Source organism: Pangasianodon hypophthalmus, chromosome 7, assembly GCF_027358585.1.
Source record: "Pangasianodon hypophthalmus isolate fPanHyp1 chromosome 7, fPanHyp1.pri, whole genome shotgun sequence".
NCBI lineage: Eukaryota > Metazoa > Chordata > Actinopteri > Siluriformes > Pangasiidae > Pangasianodon > Pangasianodon hypophthalmus.
The window spans coordinates 11,496,660-11,519,181 of NC_069716.1; the positions used below are offsets into that span (position 1 = coordinate 11,496,660).

The 22,522-nt window shown below is 40.2% G+C and overlaps 1 protein-coding gene across 4 annotated transcripts; it reads right to left on the minus strand.

Moving 5' to 3' along the window:
* Positions 1–1,918: 1,918 nt before the first annotated feature.
* LOC128318568 (uncharacterized) lies at positions 1,919–22,520 on the minus strand. Of its 4 annotated transcripts, XM_053235255.1 has the most exons (4): positions 22,391–22,520; positions 22,195–22,281; positions 20,837–20,942; positions 1,919–6,965 (listed from the first exon to the last, which is right to left on the minus strand). In XM_053235255.1, exon 4 carries the CDS (start codon positions 5,069–5,071, stop codon positions 3,803–3,805), a length of 1,269 nt encoding a protein of 422 aa, XP_053091230.1. In that variant the 5' UTR covers positions 5,072–6,965; positions 20,837–20,942; positions 22,195–22,281; positions 22,391–22,520; the 3' UTR covers positions 1,919–3,802. The 4 variants fall into 3 exon arrangements, with proteins under 4 accessions (XP_053091230.1, XP_053091229.1, XP_053091228.1 ...); XM_053235254.1 differs by having other exon boundaries at positions 20,837–22,281; XM_053235253.1 differs by having other exon boundaries at positions 20,837–22,405.
* Positions 22,521–22,522: the final 2 nt, after the last annotated feature.

Consider the following 22,522-nt stretch of genomic DNA (forward strand, 5'->3'; position numbering starts at 1 on the left):
CATGCTCCCATACACAATCCCAGACACTTTGGCATATGCATTGTCTTTATGAAAAAAATTAAAATAATTTAACTGCCAAAGTAACACATCTGAATGTGAAACAGGCCAAGGAAAAATTCTTCCTATTCAGGCAGTTTGCAGTGTGTTCTCGGCTGGGCTGACATATCCATTTCTATTGTGGGAACAGGCAAAATACAAAGGCCTGGGTAATTACTTTCCTCATGAACAAATAAAATGTGATAATTTGTTTTTATTTTCAGGGCATGCATTGCTTATACATTATGAGTTCAATAACGGTGGCTTCAAAGCCTCACATTCTCTGTATTGTCACTATTGCCTGGATAATTTCCAGTAGAAAACTGAAAATAAGATATATGACAGTGATATTTAATTCAATTTAATTTTTTTTATACAGTGCTTTTAACAATGGACATTGTCACAGCTTTACAGAATCTGGATATAAGATTTAAATACAAAAAATTAATTTATCCCTAATGAGCAAGGCAGAGGCGATGGTGTCAAGGAAAAACTCCCTGACATGACAGGAATAAACTTTGAGCGAAACTAGACTGAAAAGGGATTATAAATAATAGTAAAAATGCTAATTGTATTAACAGGAACTTGATTATAAGTATCATTAGAGTTTTAACTTTATGTCTATCATATCAAACTGAAGTTATCAACTGTTAAATGATTAAGAATTAAGTGTAAATTGTTCTTAGAAATTGTGGTCCTTAGGCTATCTAATGGAACTATGCACAGTAATCTCATAGTGATATTTGGGCTATCCATATGGGGCCATCCTCAGTAGCAGTGAGTGATTTTCAATTGATGAAAGCTCCAAGCAGAAGTGGGGCATCAGGATATATCAGGCAGGTCCAGAGGACAGAAGCAGTCAGGATCACTGGTAACTCAGGAGTAGCATGCAGAGAGAGAGCGAGAGAGAGAAAGAGAAAGAGAGAGAGAACACAATTCATTAGCTGTGCTCTTGTCCTGTAATGGTTAAACAAGTACATTGTGAAGAATGTCCAAGCAGGGTATTCTGTCCTCTGCATGCGTGTGCGTTGAGCATGCATATACAGATAGCCAAACATTGTAAAGAGATGAGGAGGCTTCAATGACCACTCAGATGATTAAGTAAATTTTCTCTTTACTTGACTTTGTTGAGTGCAATCAAGTTGTTTCTCTCAATTTCTATTACATTCTTTGTAAAACTGCAAAATAAATACAAAAATGCTTATTTTACATATAAATAAACAAAATACACAAATTCGTTATTGCCATGTTTACATTAACATCGCTAAATTACGGTAGTTATGGTATCACATGGCGATCTTTTGAATGTCTGCATAATGCATGTGAAACCGTTAACATGCTTTCAGTATATATAAATATTAACAAGATACAGACACAAAGTATATAAAATAACAAATATAAATTATAAACTTACAAGGAAAGCTTCTCCAGGGCATTACACAATGGATTGAGGACAGTTGAAAAGAGCATGCGATCTCTCTGCTGCGAAATGGCTGCTGTGCTTTTCGTGCTTGAAAGCATAACAAATAAAGTTTCATCGACCGGTAGTTTGACTTAACCTATGACGAACAGCGCCCTCCAGAGGGGCGGAAGGAGTAACGTTAGACATGGCATAATACTCCCCGCCTGGTATTAAGTATAATACCACTCTTAATTTCTGTATTCACAGGGTAATTTAAGACATAAGCAAGATAACCTCTGTAATAGGTCATAAGAAAGTTTTAGCAGTACCACTCTTAGTGATGTTCAGTTCCAGTTTTCTGACTTTGCCATCTAAGTACACGATAGCTTTGGTGACCAGATCCATTGGCCATTTGCTCCTTTTTACCTGATTATCTTTCAGAAAGACCAGGTCTCCTTCTTTGATATTAGGTTTGTTGTCTTGCCATTTCTTACGGGGCTGAAGGGATGCAAGGTCTTGTCGTCTCCACCTTTCCCAAAATATGCTTGCAAGATACTGCACTCTTTTCCACTCTTTTTCAGGGTCGGTAGAAATGGATACGAGAGGTCTTGCGTTGACAATAGCACACAGCCATTAGAGTTGACAGCATTTCGTGAGTCAAATGCGAGTAGCTGATTTGAGGAAGCATGGAGTCCAAAATCCGTCTTGAAAGTCCGTTCATCCTCTCCCATGCTCCTCCCATGTGAGACGAATGAGGTGGGTTAAAGAGGTGCTCCTTCTGTGAAGATTCAACCTTGATGATTTACTTTCTCGTGGTAATGATTTGTTAGGAGGGTTGCTATGTAACTATGGCCAGGAATGATAAGAGGATGTATCTCACTGCTGAGGAGTGCGGACTGTTCTTTTCTGCCTCCAATTCTTAGGAGTCCGTCCTCCAGGACCGGGTTCAGCCTCTTGAGGGAACTTTGATTGGGAATGGCATTTTCATTCTCCAGACAAGCAATTTCTGCTTTATAAGCCTCCTTTCGTACGCATCTGATGATGACACTTTCAGCTTGACTTAGTAACTCAGGTGTGTATGAACTCTCGCAACGGTGCCAGCCATGGCATGACTTTTCCACGGCATGAAAGTCATTGCTCACATTGCTCTTTCATTCAAAAACAATGACTTTTCATTGTTTTTGAATGACAGAGCAATGTGAACAAGTGAAGCTGTGGCTCTTCTTAAGGAATTCCAAGAAGAAAATCTTTCGAAAGGGTGAGAACCGTGACCGAGTTCAGGGTTTAAACAGGTTGTGGCATGCGCTCGCACTTCCACGTCTGTATCTGGATCGATGAGACTATGAGGAGCCTCTTTCACAGGAGTGGATGCTGAATGCTGCAAAAATGGTGGACCAGTGAGCCAGTTTGTTTCAGTTAGGCGGCACACAGGAACTGGTCTAGTAGCAACATCGGCAGGGTTTTGTGAGGTTGGAAAGTACCCCCACTGCTCTGGGTGAGTGAATTTTCTGAGCCTTTTGCACTCTGTTGCTGACGTACACATAAAATCATCGGGGCTCATTTCAGATGTACCCCAGAACGACCTTGCTGTCTGTGTAGAACAGTAGGGTGTCAGGTTTGATGTCTAGTTCTTGGACAATTTGTTCCGCTATTTCAACTGCAGGGACGGCCGCACACAGTTCAAGTCTGGGAACTGTATGTACTGTTTGTGGAGCTTGCTTGGCTTTTCCCATAATGAACCCTACGTGACACATTCCATCATGATCCATTACTTTCAAGTATGCGACTGCGGATATGGTCTGAACGGATGCATCCGAGAAGACATGAATCTCCTTTTTTACTGAGTGAGAAATGGACAATGGAGTATAAGTTCTGGGGATTTTGAGCTGCTCTAAGTCTTGCAATGAGTCTTTCCAGAGGTTCCATTCTGCTTCCTTTTTCAGCTGCAAGGGGGGTATCCCAGTCTGACTTTGTGTTTGAAAGTTCACGGAGTAACAGTTTTCCTTGGATGGTGATTGGCGCCACCAAGCCGAGAGGGTCAAACAGGCTATTTACAGCTTCACCATACAAGGCAGCATGTCTGAGGCCATAAATGGCAACAGCTGGGGAGGGGCTATTGCTGAAGACGTGAACTTTGCATGCTTTCAGACATATCATTGTTCTTGAACCACAGAAAGTGGAGGAAGTTCCTATGGTCTTCTCTGACAACAAATCTGTGGAACATTTGCTCTATGTCCACAGTGATGGCTATTGGCTCATGCCTGAATCATAGCAGGACCCCCAGTAAACTGTTGTTGAGATCTGGGCCTATTAGCAGCACATCGTTCAAAGATACGCCATGGAACTGAGCACTGGAGTCAAACGCTACGCGAATTTGGCCAGGCTTGCGTGGGTGATATACACCGAAGGAAGGTAAGTACCAGCAGTCCTCCCTGGGTTCACAGGAGGTACTAGCTCAGCATGATCATTATCTAAGATCCTCTGCATAAACTCTACAAAGTGCTCTCTCATCTCCGGTTTCTTGCGTAGTGTGCGACAGAGAGAGTTGAAACGACTCTGAGCTTGCTCTCTGTTATTTGGAAGATGTTGTTTAGGTGAACGAAATGGAAGGGGTGCTACCCAGCTATTAGTGTCATCCATGAACATTTCTTTGTCCATTAACTGAATGAACTGCCTATCCTCAACTGAAGGGGCAATCTTTTCATCGTCTTTTGTTCTTTCGAAGACTGAGGTGGCTAATGGGCTGGGAGCAAGCTGGGGAAGGAGAGAGACTTTAACACTTGGCTGTGCAGTTAATTTCTCCTTGAGGTAGAGTTTATTGAGACATGGGCTAAAGCAGGATGGACGCCCATCTTCTAGAACATTTGTGCGGTAAACACTTATAGTTGAAGGTTTGTGAGCAGCACTGAGACACACCTCGCCAACCACAACCCAGCCTAGGTCCAGTCTTTGAGCATAGGGAGCATTTTGTGGCCCAGTGCGTTGGTCTCTTACCTTGTGGACTTGGAGAATATCGCATCCGAGAAGGAGAAGTATTTGAGCGTTTGGATCTAGAGGAGGGATAAGATGAGCAATAGATTTGAGATGTGGGTGGTGTTTTGCTGCTTCAGGTGTGGGTATTTCTGATCTGTTTTCGGGAATGTAGTTGCACTCAATGAGCGTAGGGAGTGGGACTGAAAGATTACCATCTAGAGGGTGTGCGATGAAGTCCATAGCTCGCCTCCCAGACATTTCTGTGACTCCGGCGGATGTGCACAGAGTGTAGGGAAATTCTGTGCTCTTGAGATTGAAGAGGTCAAAGAACTCAGACCTGGCAAGTGAACGATTACTTTGATCGTCGAAAATAGCATAGACGTTCAGTGATTTGTCTGGATCTCCCTTGGGGTGAACTCTGATGAGACAGATTTTCGAACAGGATCGTGAACTATTATTGTCCCAACAGACCTCTGTACATTTAGAGTTAATGGAAGGATTTGCACTTTCCTTCTCCCCGCCATGCTCGGTGTTGTGCGCTTTTAGCGTCCATGGAAGTGGTCCAGGATGAAGAGCTTTGACATGTTTGTTGCTGCCACACTCTGTGCACTGTATGCTAACATCACAGTCTTTGGCCACATGATTGTTGAAGAACAACATCTGAAAGAGATATTATGCTCCTTCAAAAACGTTTTCCATTCCTCAATGCTCTTAGCTCTGAAGGCTCTGCACCGTTTGAAGGGATGGGTTTTTTTGTGAATAGGGCATTGTCTGTTGATATCTGGCTTACTGTTCGGCGAATCGGTAAAGCTGGTTGTTTGTGCAATCTCAGTTTTGTGAGTAGAGATGAAGCTTTTCAGTGGTCCGCCTCTTTTCACTGAGATTTCTGGTTTTACATGGGCAGTTGAAGATAAGTGGAATGTGAAACTTGGATCATTGTGCATGTAGGCTTCCCAGCATATAAACTCTGTGAAAAATGTGAATGGAAGAAATGGTACCTGGAACTGAAGCTTGTATTGGGACCCTTGGGACATCCACTTCTCTTGGAGGTTAGGAGGAAGTTTGTTGACAATAGGTGCCACACCCCGCGCTGTGTCCAGAAAAGAGAGCCCAGGTAAGTAGCCTGCAAAGCTTTGCTTACTCCACCTCCTTGAGCAGATCTGCAAGTTCTCTTAACTTTTGGGGTTCTTTGATGCTGATTTTAGGGAAACAGTTCAGCTTATCAAAGAGCGACTTTTCCGCACTCCCAAAGCTTTCTTCTAGACGGGACCATGCCATTCTACAGCCGGCTGCCGGATCAGCAACATGAACAGCTCTTACTCTTTTAACTTGTTCTGAGGACTGTGGTCCTACACATCTTATCGAAGATCGAGCTCCTCACTAGAAGTGAGTGATAATCCTTCTAGAGCATTAATAAATGACGATTTCCAGGCTAAGTAATTTTCTGGGTGATCATCAAACTTACTAAGCCCTGAGTTCACAAGCTCACGATGCACCAGGTATCTGGCTATTTCACTCATACCTGCATGGTCAGTAGAGGCTGGCTGTTGTGTTGTACTGCTGAGATAAGAAGTCTGAGGTTTGTTCGATTTCTCTGAAACCGGAATTTGCCCATATGCTTGGTTATGAGAGAGCGAAGTGTATGGCAGGTTAACAGGAGTGTGCTGGGGAAATAGTAGCTGTGACCTGTACATTCTAGGTTGACTTACTTGGTATGGTTTAGGAGTAGACATGCGGTTCAGTCTGTCAGCATTTTGTGTGACATGGCTTGTGGCAGTCGTGATGGGCAGTGCAGGCGGTATCATGAACTGTTCATGATCACGGGAGTCAGGCTCTGCTTTACCGGGAGGGAGACGGTGAAAACTTGATCCAGAAAGATTGTCCACATAGTCCTTTGTGCGCTTTTCAACAGTCTCCTGTGGAAATGCTGTGACATCAATCGCCATATTAATTTCTCCCGACTCTATTTCTGCTGCAGCTGCTTCCAGAAGCTCAGCCTCTTTTGCTGCCGCTGCAACCTCCTTTTTATGCTGTAGAGATAACAGTTCAGATTCCAGTTTAGCCTTTTCTAGCAGTACTTCTGCCTCTCTTTGGACGAATGTTGTACGTGCTCTTACTGCTTCCGCTTTAGCTCGTGTTCTGGTTGCTGCCATACTTGCTGTGGACGATCTTGAGCTCTTGGAAGATGCCAGTGTCACTGACCTGGTTTCCAGTTGACTGAGTGAGACATTCGATGTGGTCTGCTGTTGCTCCTCAGCTTTCTCTTTAACATTCATCTTGAGCCAATTGCAATGGGTGAAATAACTGGATAGCTGTCCTCCTTGTAAGTGCTGTGTTCTGCCCGTCGTGATGATGCTTTTTCACTATTCTGACTTTTGCATGCGTGTGCATTGAGCATGCATATATAGATAGCCAAACATTGTAAAGAGATGAGGAGGCTTCAATGACCACTCAGATGATTAAGTAAATTTTCTCTTTACTTGACTTTGTTGAGTGCAATCAAGTTGTTTCTCTCAATCTCTATCACATTCTTTGTGAAACTGCAAAATAAATACTGCAAAAAAAAAAAATGCTTATTTTACATATAAATAAACAAAATACACAAACTCATTATGCAATGTTTACATTAACATTGCTAAATTACGGTAGTTATGGTATCACATGGCGATCTTTTGAATGTCTGCATAATGCACGTGAAACCGTTAACATGCTTTCAATATATATAAATATTAGCAAGATACAGACAAAGTATATAAAATAACAAATATAAATTATAAACTTACAAGCAAAGCTTCTCCAGGGCATTACACAATGGATTGAGAACAGATGAAAAGAGCATGCGATCTCGCTGCTGCGAAATGGCTGCTGTGCTTTTCATGCTTGAAAGCATAACAAATAAAGTTTTATTGTCCAGTAGTTTGCCTTAACCTATGATGAACAGCGCCCTCCAGAGAGGAGGAAGGAGTAACGTTAGACTTGGCATAATATAGGGACTCTGGCAAGACTAGCTATGACAGCATTTATAAAAAGGAGAGCCAGAAGGTAATGCAGACATGAGGGCACTGTGTCATGGCCAGCCACTCCACTGTCAACAAACCTGAACGAACACATGGGTGGGGTAGGCGACAATATCCAAACATCCCAGTTTGCCAAAACATTCTACTGGAGCTAACTGGAGCTTGTTTATGCACCTACTTGAAATGCAGACAGCAAAGCATTACAATAATCCAACCTAGAGGTAACAAAAACATGAACTAGGATTTTTGCATCATGTAGTCATGTATTTCTTATCTTAGCAATATTTCTGAGATGAAAGGAGGTTATCCTTGTAATATTATATATATTAGCTTCAAATGAGAGACTGGAGTCAATAATCACACCAAGGTCTTTACTGCTGTACATGATAGGGTTCTGATAAAAATAAGAACACCCTTCCTATTATTCATTAAGAGAGTAATTAGCAGCCAAGTATTACAAATGATTACAAGATTAGTTAATCATCAAGAAGTGTCACTACCTCTGTAAAATGTGTATCTACATCATGCCAAAGAGAAAGGACATCAGCCATGACATCAGAGAAGCAATTATTGCTGCTCATCATTCTAGGAACGGTTACAAGTCCATTTCCGAACACACAACACATCAAACTTTGAGGTGGATGGGCTACAACAACAGAAGACCACATCAGGTTTCACTCCTTTCAGCCAAGAACAAGAATGTGAGGCTATCATGGGCACAGACTCACCCAAACTGGCCAGCTGAAGACTGTGTGACCAGGTGATTTTTTTTCTCTAAACTGAAACACTAACAGCCTCTCATCCTAGGCCAGGAAAACAAGGTGTGTAAATGTCTATATGAGTTCTAAGTTACATAAACATGATATGAGCATAACATAAAGACAGCTAATGTATTTTGAATGGCACTGTAGCCAGCTAAACTGAGTCATTTGGTCGTAACAATACTGAAGCAGGCTAAACTTAACCAGATATTATAAATTTTAAAAGACAGAATTCAGTCATTGTCCTCATTTTATATTTAATATTTTCTTAAATATTAAATGTTTTTAAAGGTTTACTACTGGTACCATTGAGGTGGGAATTGTGGTTCATATCAAGTAGGTCCCTCAGCCTAGTAATAATAGTAGTACATATCTGATATGACAAGTTTGAGACATTTGAGTGACTGGATTATTAATGTGCAGCTTATATGGTAAATCAAATGCAAACCCTTCCTTCATTCTCCAATTTTAACATTTTTAAAGCAAATACCCCTCACATGCAAGAAAAAATGCATGGAAACAGTCTATTTAGAAGTATATTTTTAAAAGATTTTTGATGGAGAAGAATCAGGGCTCAGCCCTGGATGATTAAGAGTCCAGCTAATGCCCCTGGTTGCTGGCACTTAAAATACATGTTCACAGCTATGTGTTTCCTTTTGTTCACAATGCAATCCATTTATTACAGTTATTTTATATGTACTATAAAACATGAAAGGAACAGCAAAACAGATGATGGTGAGATACAATGGTTGAAATACAATGGTTTAATAAATTTTATGTGAGACACAGTGGAGTAGGCTGGGGTATTCTGAATGCACAGCTTCCAGACAATTAAAGTGGAATTATATAAGCAATGGCTTCAATAATTTAGAGACTGCCCTCTGGTGTAGCTGCATGCCAGTCCACAGTAACATTTCACATTCTTGCAGAAAGTGGTGTGGAGCCCTTGGGGAAATGGTTGAACTGTGGACTCAGAAAGAAAGTTAATTGTAATCTTGTGATTTTCTCCCATGGACAACAGATGAGAGTAACCTGATATGCTTCAATCCAAAACTTGAATTAACTTGAAAACTTGAAGTTATCTTAAGTGCATAACTTTAATAAATAAATCTATAATATCAAAATACTCTTTATCTTTAATTTTTTTGGGGATTCTTTCACTTAGTTCTCTTAACCTTGGCTAAAACCAGTGCTTTTCCAGTGACTTTGTGCTCTTTGAGGATGAAGTAAGTGATAGCATCAGCATCAATAAATATTTGTAACACCTGACTTATTTAGATAGCATTTATATACCATAAGCTTGCTCAATTTTGCATTATTAGAGAAAATTCTAATGAGCAGAAGTCAGCCATAAAGATAACATCTCTCCAAATGCTTTCCTTTTTAGCCTACCCACTGCACTCCAGCACATTTGTTCATGTAAAGCGAAACATAATCTACTGAGATTTTACTCAGTAAAGAACAATACCATTAATGAAACCCCACTGAAAATTGCTGGTGGCACATTGTTTTCTTCATACCATTTTTTTCTTTTTGACTGTGATTTGCAGCTTATGCTTCCAAATATGTGTCAGACAGCAGTTCATATAGTACTGTTTTTATTGTAATTACCATAGCAGCAGCTGTTTCCTTCATCTGTGAAGACTGCAGGAGTTTGCTACTCTTGGTAATTGAACGATTGATAGGGTGTGGATATTGATGTGCAGACATGGGCGCTATTGTGCAAGGAAAGCTGGTGACAAGGCAGATGGAGAAATGCTACATCTGATCTGACACTGGTCACAAAGTACACATGAAAGTCTCAAACAGGTAACATTCATTCCCACCAGCCCCAATCTGCAAAGCTACAATTTAGCCAAGTGACCAATTTGTCTTCATGTCCTTCTAAGAAAAAAACATAAAACTCAATATGGAGATAATAGTTCTTATAACAGAGCGCTGTTGAATTCTCACATCTGATTGGCCAAAAGGCGTTGATTAATTTCTGGCTGTAATTTAAATCACAGTCATTCTGATATGTTATCCTTGTCAGTTTAGCGCCGATATCAGAGCAAGACTACAGCACCCATCAGCCACTGCACACCACATGGTCACAAGCACCTGAACAATGAATACCATTATATAAATCATGTTTGTATAGCACTCCTTGTCTAGCATCTGTTGTGAGTAGCATCGTTGTGTGTTGCTGTATCCATGCCATGCTCATGTATGTTTAATGTTTGTTCTTGTTACATAGTCCTAGTCGTTGTTCAACTGTGTATCACTTTAAATAAAATACTCTGTACTTGTGTCCATCTCCAACCAATCCCCGACAGAATGCTAGACCCAACCATGGATGTAGCAGAGTTTATTCAAATCGTTACTGACCAGGCCAAGCAGATCCAGGAGAACCAATGGCAGCTCAACTGGAACAAGATTATCCTGGACCAGCTCCAAGCCGGGCTCCCTCAAAAAATCTACAACCCTTGCATAGGCTGAGCCTAGTCAATCAAACACAGGCAGCAGGGCAACAGCAGGGCTCATACCAGAGGCTGAGGAAGTGGCCTCCCCAGTGCAGCTTACACTAGAGGACCAGCTAATGGCTGAGGCTGATGAGGTGGCCTTCCCAGCACAACCCAAGTTAGAGGCAGAGGGAGAGGCCTCAACTGCCAGAGGCCGAAGGGGCAGCCTCACCAGATCAGCCAATGCCAGAAGCCAACGGGGAGGCCTCATTGGCCCAGCCAACACCAGAGGCTGACGTGGCGGCCTCACCAGCCCAGCTAACACCAGAGGCCAACAGGGTGGCCTCTACATAAAAGTTCGTGCCAGAGGTCAATGGAGCAGCCTCACCAACCCAGCTAATGCCAGAGGCTGACACGGCAGCCTCACCAGCCCAGCTAACACCAGCAGCCAACGGAGTGGCCTCTACAGACAAGCTCATGACAGAAGCCGACCGGGAAGCCGACCGGGAAGCCTCCCAAGGGACGTTCAAGTCAGAGGACGACTAGGAGGCCTCCCAAGATATGCCCAAGCCAGTTCTCTCAGGTTAGCACTGATAGCGGCGAATGACTACAGCACCCATCAGCCACTGCACACCACATGTTCACGTCACACACTGAGTCACATGATCACAAGCACCTGAACCACATTTATGCACAATGAGCACCAATATGTAAGTCATGTTTGTACAGCACTCTTGGTCTAGCATCTGTTGTGAGTAGTGTCATTATATGTTGCTATATTCATGCTTGTCTAGTTTATGTTCTGTAGTCGTAACCTAGTCGTTGTTCACGTGTGTATCACTTTAAATAAAAATACTCCACACTCACATCTGTCTCTAACCAATCTGTGACAATCATTAGTATAGTAACAACTCATTCACAGGGACTTGAATTGAGGACAATCTACATAATCTAACCATAAGGCTAATAATAAATGGATTATAATATATGTTGCTATTTTACAAAGAAAAAAGTTTTCTGTGAGAGTCTTGGGTGTTAGCATGTTGTAACATTCAGTAAGTTTCCTCCACAGGAAAGTCTTCAGGAAGCAGCAGTTTCCAATTTCTCTGTAACATAAAAAGCTTTGTTTTGTTTCATATTAGCTTCAAGAGTGAGAAATAAGAGTGGCTGGTTAGGAATGACTGATGCTAGGGACACCACTTTTTGATATGCCCTGTTTTGTTGCCCTTACCAGTTTTTGAAGGTGTAATCTGTTAAAAATTTTTACATATAACAGCTTGTGGAACAAACTCATGAAAAAAGTTTTCTACAAATATCAGTTTAGCCCTATTCTCACTGTTAATTCCTCAGGGTGGTGTCTGTAATGAAGTGATTCTTCTTCTACACTCTCGCGTTGTGACATAAGTTTACACAGCGCATGTTAGGAAACATTTACAGTATCTTTTCCTGATATTATCACTATTATTTATTTGCAGAAAACTACAGTCATGATATTGTGGCATATGTGACTATAAAGTGGGGCTTTGTACTGGCTGGAGCTGTCATTACAATGGACAATTTAATCAGCCTGCAGGATCTCACTTTTTTGCTTTACACTTTTTTCCCTTCGAATGGACTCCCAGTAAAGACACAATATAGGTGATGTAAACCATGCATCTCAATTTTAAAGGAATTCAAAAGTTATTACTCTGTTATTGCCAGAGAGTTTAAAAAGCTAAGAACTATGAGGGCAATTCCAAAAATCCAAAAACCAGAGAACAACGCTAGATCAAAAAAACAGAATATCTAGACACAGAATGAAAGGCTTCCAATCTTCATGACAAATTCACCAATTAGTAAGAGGTACACAAACCCAGATAATAGATATGCCAAAATTGCTTTCAGATTACAGCTGATAATGATCCCATACTAGTAATAAAATCATTGGTTATAACTCCCTGGACGGCCAAGTGTTTATATAACAAGACCAGCCAGGCTAATTTATCTCAAATTAAACATTAGTGCAACCAGCTGTCGCACTGAAACTGCTCTAATTGAAGACAACAGGCCTATGGTTTTCTTTCATCTTGGCTTCATCTTGCCTATTTTGCTGTATTATAAAACAAAATTTAATGAGTAATGAGAGCAATGATGTGCAATAAACCCAGAGTGGTAAATTACGTAAATTATCTGTGAAACAGGGTGTCCCAAAAGTCTGCATACATAGGGAACCATGGGTGCCAGCACCACACAGATTGTGCCTTCGTCAGTGGATGTTCATGCATGTCCATTTCTCAGCTGATCTGCAACACTTCCAGTCTTTTTGAATTTGTTAATAAGTTTGGCAACAGTGTTGTGTGTGATGTGCTTGCCATGTTTCCTGTTAAAGTCCATTGTAACCATGCAACAGCTTCCTGTTCCAGCCATGAGAATGATTTCAATAGTTCAAAGTTCTCCTTTTGTCAAAGGCATTCTTGAAGGCTGAAAAATATATATATAATATAAACTAAGTATGAAAAAGTTTAGAAGACATTTTGCTAAAAAGTATTAATTTCCTCTATGTATGGAGACTTTTGGGACACCCTTTAGAAGCATATACTAATATTTCTACTCATGCAAACATCAAAGTAGTAATGATGCCTTACGTTTGGGGGTATTTTATCTTACTATTGTCTGGTAAAAATACTTACAACAAAACATTTTTCATTATGAGTACAGGAAATATTTTGGGAATTAGCCAGAGACTTGGTGTACAACAATACCTAAGTTGCAAATGTCAAATGGATAGGAGGCCTTTTTGACCTCTGAGAAATGCAATTGATTCAAGCCTCTGCATTTTTGCACATGTGAATTTGGGGAGAAATAATGCAGTTAAAAGCTTTTAAGGGATTTTGTGCATTTAAGTGAACATACACTCTTGCTTCTTGTTTGCAATGTAGAAAGCAAAAAATGTACCTGCTTAAAAAGCCCATCATTTATTTTCTCAGGGTTGATGACTGCCCAACAGCTGTTTAAATATGGGTGATATTACGGGGTGACTTCATGTCCAGGAGGACACCTGAGATGGCAGAGTAGTGGGCAACCTGGAGCAATCTATTCTCCTTTAAGCAGAAAGCTCAATTATTCGGCTACAGCATCTGTTGACTCTCAGACAAAGAGTCATTTAGCTCGTTCTGCTGCCCTGAAATCAAGGTGTCAGCTCTATGAATTTCTGATCATGTGTTTTTTTACATGCTTTAACTATAAATGTTGATTAAGAATTATTTAATTATTATTTGGTATATTTATAGAGCTAATGAAAAACACCTAATCTGAAATATGAATCATAATATAATATTAATATATTTATATATATATAATATTATTAATATATATACTGTAATATTAATTATCTAATGTCCTCCCTACTTTTAATCTCCTCGATTTACTCACCCTCTATATTTGACCCATATGTGCTGGTTAGTGTCAACATTTTTAAATATGCCTCAGGATGTCTGGATCGCTAGCTGTGGAAAGGCTTGGCTTGCAGATGCTGAGCCAAAAAAAATAAATAAAATTAGCTTTGCGTTTCAGAAATGCTGCCTCTGCAAGCCCAGATTGTTTGGGCATGCCCAGCACTAAAGCCATAGGACTGAACTGCAAATTTCATTATTTAAATATGTTCTGGTTTTATATTGTTCACAAATGTTTTTATGACACTGTGTGACTTTGCAAGAACACTAATGTGTGTGTGTGTGTATATATATATATATATATATATATATATATATATATATATATATATATATATATTATATATATATATATATATATATGATATATATGATTTGTCTCTAGTTTTGTGTTTTGTTAGGGTCTTTGTCACTACTTGTAGCATGAGGTAGTACCTGCAGCCCAGTCAGCGTGCACAGGTTGTCCAGCTCCTCCAGGATGGCACATCCACATGTGCTGTCTCAAGGAGTTTTGGTGTGTATCCCAGCACAGTTTCAAGAGCATACAGGAGATACTGGGAGATGGGCCGTTACCCAAGGAGAGCTGGACAGGGCCATAGAAGGGCAACAACCCAGCAGCAGGACTGGAATCTGATCCTTTGTGCGAGGAGGAACAGGAGGAGCACTGGCAGAGCCCTACAAAATGACCTCCAGCAGGCTACTGGTGTGCATGTTTCTGACCAAACTGTCAGAAACAGACTCCATGAGGGTGGCATGAGGGCCTGATGTCCTCTAGTGGGACCTGTGCTCACAGCCCAGCACCGTGCAGCTCGATAGGCATTTGCCAGAGAACATCAGAATTGGCAAGTCCCCCATTGGCACCCCGTTCTCTTCACGGATGAGAGCAGTTTCACACTGAGCATACGTGACAGACGTGAAAGAGTCTGGAGATGCCGTGGGGAATGTTATGCTGCCTGCAACATCATCCAGCATGACCGGTTTTGCGATGGGTCAGTGATGGTCTGGGGAGGAATATCCTTGGAGGGTCACACAGACCTCCATGTGCTAGCCAACGGTACCCTTACTGCTGTTAGATACTGGGATGAAATCCTCAGAGCCATTGCCAGACCTTACGCTGGTGCAGTGGGCCCTGGGTTCCTCCTTGTGCATGACAATGCCCAGCCTCATGTGGCCAGAGTGTGTAGGCAGTTTCTGGATGATGAAGACATTGATGCCATTGACTGGCCCTCACGTTCCCCAGACCTCTGGGACATTATGTATTGGAGCATCCGAAGCCACGAAGTAGCAGCACGGACTGTCCAGGAGCTCACTGATGCCCTGATTCAGGTCTGGGAGGAGATCCCCAGGACACCATCCGCCATCTCATCAAACGCTGTCGGGAGTGACAGGCACGTGGGGGCCATACACGCTACTGACTTACATTATGAGTTGCCATGATAAAATTGCAAGTTGGATCAGCCTGTAATTTCAATTTTTTACTTTGATTTTCGGTGTGATTTTGAATCCAGCCCTCGGTGTGCTGATGACTTTGGCTTCCATTAACCATTGTGACATCATTTTGTTCTCAACAAATTACACAATGTATATAAGTAAAGATTTTCAACTTGAATATTTCGTTCATCGAGATCCAATGTGTGATTTAAGTGTTCCCTTGATTTTTTTGAGCAGTATATATACATATTTCTGTAAAGCTGCACTGTGACAATGTCCATTGTTAAAAGCGCTATACAAATAAAATTGAATTGAACTGAATACAAATCAAAAGCTTCAGTTAATGTTCACATCAAACATCAGAATGGGGAAAAAGTGTGATTTCTGTTATTTTAACCATGGAAAGGTTGTTGGTACCAGATGGGCTGGCCTGAGTATTTCAGAAACTGCTGATCTCCTGGGATTTTTTACAAGAGTCTCTAGAGTTTATACAGAATGGTGCAAAAAAAAAAAAAAACTTCCTGTGAGGGTCTGCAGGCTGAAACACCTTGTCGATGAGACCATAGGACAATGACCAGACAGGTCTGTGCTGAAAGGAGGTGGATGGGCTACAACAGCAGAAGACCACATCAAGTTTGACTCCTGTCAGCCAAGAACAAGAATCTGAGGCTATCATGGGCACAGACTCACAGAAACTGGACAGTTGAAAACTGTCTTCAACTGTCCAGGTTGTGTGCGTCTGTGCCTATGAAAATCCCAGAAGATCAGAGATAACCTCTGTGAGGTTAAAGTCACAGAGATCACACTTTTTCTTCATTCTGATGTTTGACATGAACATTAATTGAAGCTCTTAACCGGTATCTGTATGACTTTTTGCACTGCACTGCTGCCACATGATTGGCTGATTGGATAACTGCATAAATGAGCAGGTGTACAGGTGTTCCTATTAAATTGGACAGTGAGCGTACATGTTACTTAGATAGTGTTCTAATAAACAACAAATAGACTGTCAGAGAGCACAAAATCTAAAAAGAAGGAAATGTAGGAAGGATAGTGGCCTTGGGGCAGAAACAAAACACCCTTTGAAAAATACAGACAAACAAAAAGGTTTTGAGTAAATACCTAAAAGAATGCAGGCTGAAGAAAAGAGAGCAAAAAGGATAGCAGATAAGTCACTTACCCGTGCAGTGATGGGGAGAGAGACGGAAAGAGAGAATGAAGACCTGTGGTGTCATCGTATTGGGTTTCTAATGGCGGAGAGCTTGTAGCCACAGCATTCCACTGCTTTCTGTCAGTGTTCATGCTCCAGCGGTGCTGCTGACAGAGCAGTACTGTGTCTGGCCTTGTATGGCGCCTCAGTGGCTAGTGCAGCAAATACCAGCTATGTCTTAGCTTACTGCACGCCATTGTCCTTTGGAGTCTGTTTCAATGGCCGAACAAAAACATAATCAAGAAGACTGCAGTTCCCTCATGTGAGACATGCTGGCCAACAAAAGAGACAAAACTGTAGATATAATGGGAGGAAATGAAAATAAGATCCAAACAACAATTAGGCCTTTTCACCAGCCTAAGAATGGTGTGGAAATTAACTTGGCCATTAACCCTTAAATCCAGAGCTGTGATGTGGTTATAATTAGCCAGGAGAATTACTTGTTTAAAAAAAAGAGTGTTTTATTTCACTCTGAGATTCCAATAAGATGCTCAATAGATGCTTAAGATGCTTAATAAGGCTTAAAGGCAGTGGAGACAAAGCGTTCATTTCACACACAAGCTACAGTAGGCCTTTCTCTTATGTTAAAAGAAGATACAACATTTGAGTTTTATAACTGCAATCTGGGAAAAAAATTATTTTGCAAATATCAAAGGCTGAAACCATGTAGACATAATGTATCTAAAAAGCCACTGTTTTACAGATTTGTGCAGAACAGAATATTTACAGTGGGGTCCAAATTTCTGAGACCACATTGAAAATCTAGATTTTTTTTTTTTTCATTTAAGATCGGAAATAAACAGAAGGTTTGAGAATTTTGAAATATTTAAAACAAAGACAGTAAATGTTCAATATCTTGAATATTTAGTATTCAAGATTCTGCACTATTTCAAGGTCCCTGATTAAATGTACGCAAATTTGTGATACTGACCATATTAACTACTTTGCACAAAAGGTCAGATTCTCCTCACATCTAATCTCTTCTATTGAAGCATGTGTTCATGGATTTGATGTAAAATGGATTATAAGGTTTTGCACAATCTTTTGTCCATGCCAGCTCTAGTGCACACTGTCATTAAAGAAAAAAGTAGACACAGCAAATACTGAGAGACTCTGAAATTCATGTAAATATTTCAAAGATTCTACTTTTCACTCACACTCTTGTCAATAATATAATTTGTAATGAAAATTGTTGTATTAAATTAGAAAAGAATGCTAGTAGTCTCAGACCTTTGGACCCCACTGTATTTTTACTTTCTTCTGAGGAAAACATTCTTTGAAACAATACAGACATAGTCCTAAACTCATAGTCCTAAAAGGTGGATAAAGTAATTTCACAGTAATATCCATTACATTCTTTGTATATGTGCTTGTAGTTGAGTACTTCCCCCGGACTCCTCCAGCCTTGTATCTAGTAATGGGAAATGTGCTACACGCTATGCAGCTTGTTACTATGCCAGTGACCTCTGGGAGGTCAGGTGGCCCATAATTCAATGCAGACTGAGACATTTTGACAGCAATTAAAAGTCTGCAATTAACTGCTGAAAAGTGTCTTTAATGACTAAAAAAAAGTTAATCTGTGGTTTGACGGGAACACTAGACATCTTCAGTAAGAGCACTTTATTTCAATACATGTTTTATATGGGACTGTTAATGGCTTTGTGTTTAGACTGAGCCACAGGACTGTTTGGACTTATAATTAACAGTGTGAGCCAGATGCATAGGGGAATCCTGATGTCACCACTTTGCCTCATGCCGGAATTTTATACACCCCAAGCAGCTTTTAAAAGATGAATTCATCAAATGATGAATGTTGATGAATGTTGTTGACCATGAAAGCAACCTATGTTGAATTGAAAGCAAAGCATGGCTAATAAAATTCATACCATCTAGTCACATTGCATATTTGCCTTTTTTTATTTAGCAAACCACCACTGTATTTTACTTTTGCTGTGGTGGCATGAGTTTGGGAGGCTTTTCCCCTCTTCTTCAAGCTGGGTTGATCTTAAGTAAAAACATATGTGAGAAACATTTATGGAAAAGCAATTTATTTGTGATGGTTGGTGTTGGAAATTTGGAAGTGAAATATTTATAATATTTGCCCAGAAGCTGAACATCTGTCTTCTACCCTGATAAAAAAAGGCACGATAATGTAAACATACTGGAACAAGATAAGTATTTGATTTATAAAATAACATAGCATACACTCACCATCCACTTTAATAGGAACACCTGTACACCTGCTCATTTAAGCAGTTATCCAATCAGCCAATCATGTGGCAGCAGAACAATGAATAAAATCATGCAGATACAGGCGAAGAGCTTCAGTTAATGTTCATATCAAACATCGGAATGAAGAAAAAGTATGATTGATCGTGGCATGGGCGTGAAGATGGGTATAGTTCAGGCATGTGTAGAATATGAGAGATTGTTGTGACATGCAGGGTGTGACCAGTACCTCCCAGGCATTCCTGCTGCTCCTTTAAAGTTACTGTAGGTCTCTTGGCAGCCTCCCTGATCTATTTTGGAGGGCCCTCCTGTTCTTGGTAATGTCACTGTGGTGCCCCATTTTCTACACTTGTTGATGACCTTCACGGTGTTCCAAGGTACATCTAAAGTTTTGGAAATTATTTTGTACCCCTCTCCTGAACAATACCTTTTGGCAGTGAGATCCCGTGCATGCTTTGTAAGCTCTTTGTGGACCATAGATTCAGCAGTCATTTAAAACTAAGAAAATATCAAGAAAATCCTACAGAAACAGCTAGTCTTTAATTGGGGTTAATCAGAATCATTTAACTGATGACAGGTGTATGATAACTTTTGAGCATGAGTTTGAATGTGATTGGTTAATTCTAAGCACAGTCACACACCCTAGAAAAGGGTGTCCACACACTTATGCAGGTTACTGTAATTTTTTTTCTCCTAAAATGCTTCTATTTGTTTATCACTTGAATTCTGAGTTGATTGCTATATCACATTAAATTTTAACAGACTATTTAGGGGTGTGTAGATTAGACTATCAACTGTACCTTTAGCCAGACTCTTTTGTCCATTCTGATTATTGCTGACAGACCTGTAGTGTAAATATTATGGACATAAACCTATGGCAAATGTCTGAGATGTAGGATCTAAAAATATTAAAATAATAAAAAAAAAAAACATTAAAATTTACATTGGGTTAAAATGCCTTTTTAAGTCACTAACTGTTCCTGCACCTGTGGACTAGAAAATATGGCAAACACCTTTCCCAACTCTGCCTCAGTTTTAAAGGCTCCACTTTGATTTTGATTGATGAGCGGCAGCTCCCAGGAGACATGATTGTACATGTCTTGGTCTAATATCATCAATATGTGGGCTGACAGGAGATAAAAAAAAATGCATGAACTCTTGCTATATCACAGGCACACAAGAGAGGCTGACACCTTGTGCTCCATTATGTTCCACCTTCCCAGATAAGTCTGCTTTATGCATGTGGTTTCCTTGCAGTGACTAAATTTGGGATCATATCAATAACACTATGGCTTCACCACTGTGTGCTGCGGTGTTGTGTTAACTGCACATATCTTCCTTACGCAGACTTGATGAATCTCACTGGCTTATGAAATTCTGTTGTGCGACTTGATAATTTGCACTAGAAAAGATGGCAAAGATTTTTAACTCATCCAACAATCATATTCATGTGACATGAAAATGCAATATTAACTGGCAGAGTCACATTATTGATTCTGTGGTGAAATACAGAAACCATCTGTAAGCTGGAAGAAGAAAAATACAGGAGAGCTCTACACCTCAGTACACTACTTGGCTTTAATCATGTCACATTTGATGGACTTGGGAACTGATTATCAGCCCAGCATTACACTAATTCATCCTAATCATTCAATGGGTTAAGATCTTAAAACATTATTTTGGCATCCATAATTCTCAGTGCTGTACTGGAAGCTTCTGTTCTATAGAATGTACCTATGCTTCCTCCTCACTGCAGTGCATTAGCAGTTTGTTGTATTGACTATTGTATGGAATGAATGTGAAGCCCTGGAGAAAGGCAGGGGAATATTTTAATAAATGCACACTGGCTCCACTTAATGTGGGTTTCATGGTAGCCAAAAGAAAAATAAAAACAGATGAGCCTACCTGTGGGCATGCACACTGCACTGCATTAATTTCAGAGCTCACATTCCATGGCAAGCTTTGCCACAGGCCATCTGTTCCCTTTCCCTTTATCAGTGTTATTGACTTTCTATAATAAAGGGAGACATTTGTTGCTGAAGCATCTGACACTCCATAAAGTTTAATAATCATTGTCTTTGACACAGACAAACCTGATGAATGCATACAAGTAATTAGTCCCATGGCCATGCGTGCATAAGTGCAAATCAGTTCTAATAAAAGGAAGGAAGCAAATCAGGCAAGGAAAATGCAAACTAAACAATTCTGACCATCCACAAGATCCAGCATGCAGCAAGCTGAGTCATTCTTGCAAAAATGCTGTTGTGAAGAGATACAATCTCACATGATCATCATGCACGCATGATCCTGCTTTGACTAAGGTTTCAGAACAAGTCCATCTGTGCAGGCTTGATTCCAAGGCATATCGGTAAATGAGCTGTGATCTAGCCATGTGTGATAACTGTTCATATGAAGATACTGTTATTGTGAACACAAAATATCCTATGTGTAAGGTATGCAATAATATCATATCAGAATATTGGTTTGCCAATAGGGTGCCGGCAAAACAGTTATGCCTCATTTTAAATATCTGTGAAAAACTATGACTTCAATTAAATTTTATTTAATGTCAAAAAAAAGAAAAAAATTTTTTTATTATTATTTAAATTATTTAAAATTATTTTAAAAATTATTTAACAGGAGAAAGTAGAGAAAATGAATAATTTGGGGTACTTTTTACCTTAAGCCCCAATTTGTCAGAAAAGTATCTCGTGAATATCACACCTGATATTACATGACTGTTTCCCTCCACAGCCCTACACAGACTGCTTACGTAGACAGCATTTTGTGCTTAAAAGCCATCATATATGGCAGGACAGTTGCTTTCTAAAAGTTCCAAATTTGAAGGCATCAGAAATGACAACATGCAAGGTCGCTGAAGGGAGCGCTAATTGCAAGGCCTTCTGAGTTTGAATAGCTGCCAGTAAGACAGATTCAGGCAAATGTGCTATAATAAAATACAATATCATAATAAAAGGTTTTGAAATAATCAGATTGAAGACCATGTTGGATATCATAGCTGGATGACTGCACAGGATATGCACTGACAGCTCTGAGAAAACAAATGTAACTCTGGACACTCTGTGAAAGAGGATGGGAACAAGTACATCTCCATTGCCCAGGCTTGACTGAAACAATAACTCTTGGACTAATAACTTGGTTCTTGGAGCCACTCAATCTCCAGCTCTAGTCAATTAGGACTCTGAGACTAAGAATATGGAAAGCAAGAACTCAAGCAGGCAGACGAAAAAAAAAAATCATACTCAGTCATTATTCCTCAATATCTCCTAGTAAACTAGACTTTCTGTCCATGAAAAGCAGCACTCCCTGCTGTAGCATCTCTCCAACATCTGCAATACAAGGCAATTTTTAACATCAACTGGCTGAAGTGGTTGGATAAACATTTAACCTTCTGCAACACTATGACACTTGGGGTCTTAGCCTTTGGTTATGTGATACCAGGATCAGGTCGAAGTCTGACATGTTACTTCCATTTTTTCCAAACTTTCTTTCTTGAGCAACAGCAGATATCATAGCTGTCAGCTTTCCATTTAATTCTCTGTGTACTCCTTAAAGATTACTGTAAAAAAA

Excerpts from the sequence above, each read along its gene's own strand:
- LOC128318568 (XM_053235255.1), bottom strand. The coding sequence starts at position 5,071 with ATGTTGTTCTTCAACAATCATGTGGCCAAAGACTGTGATGTTAGCATA.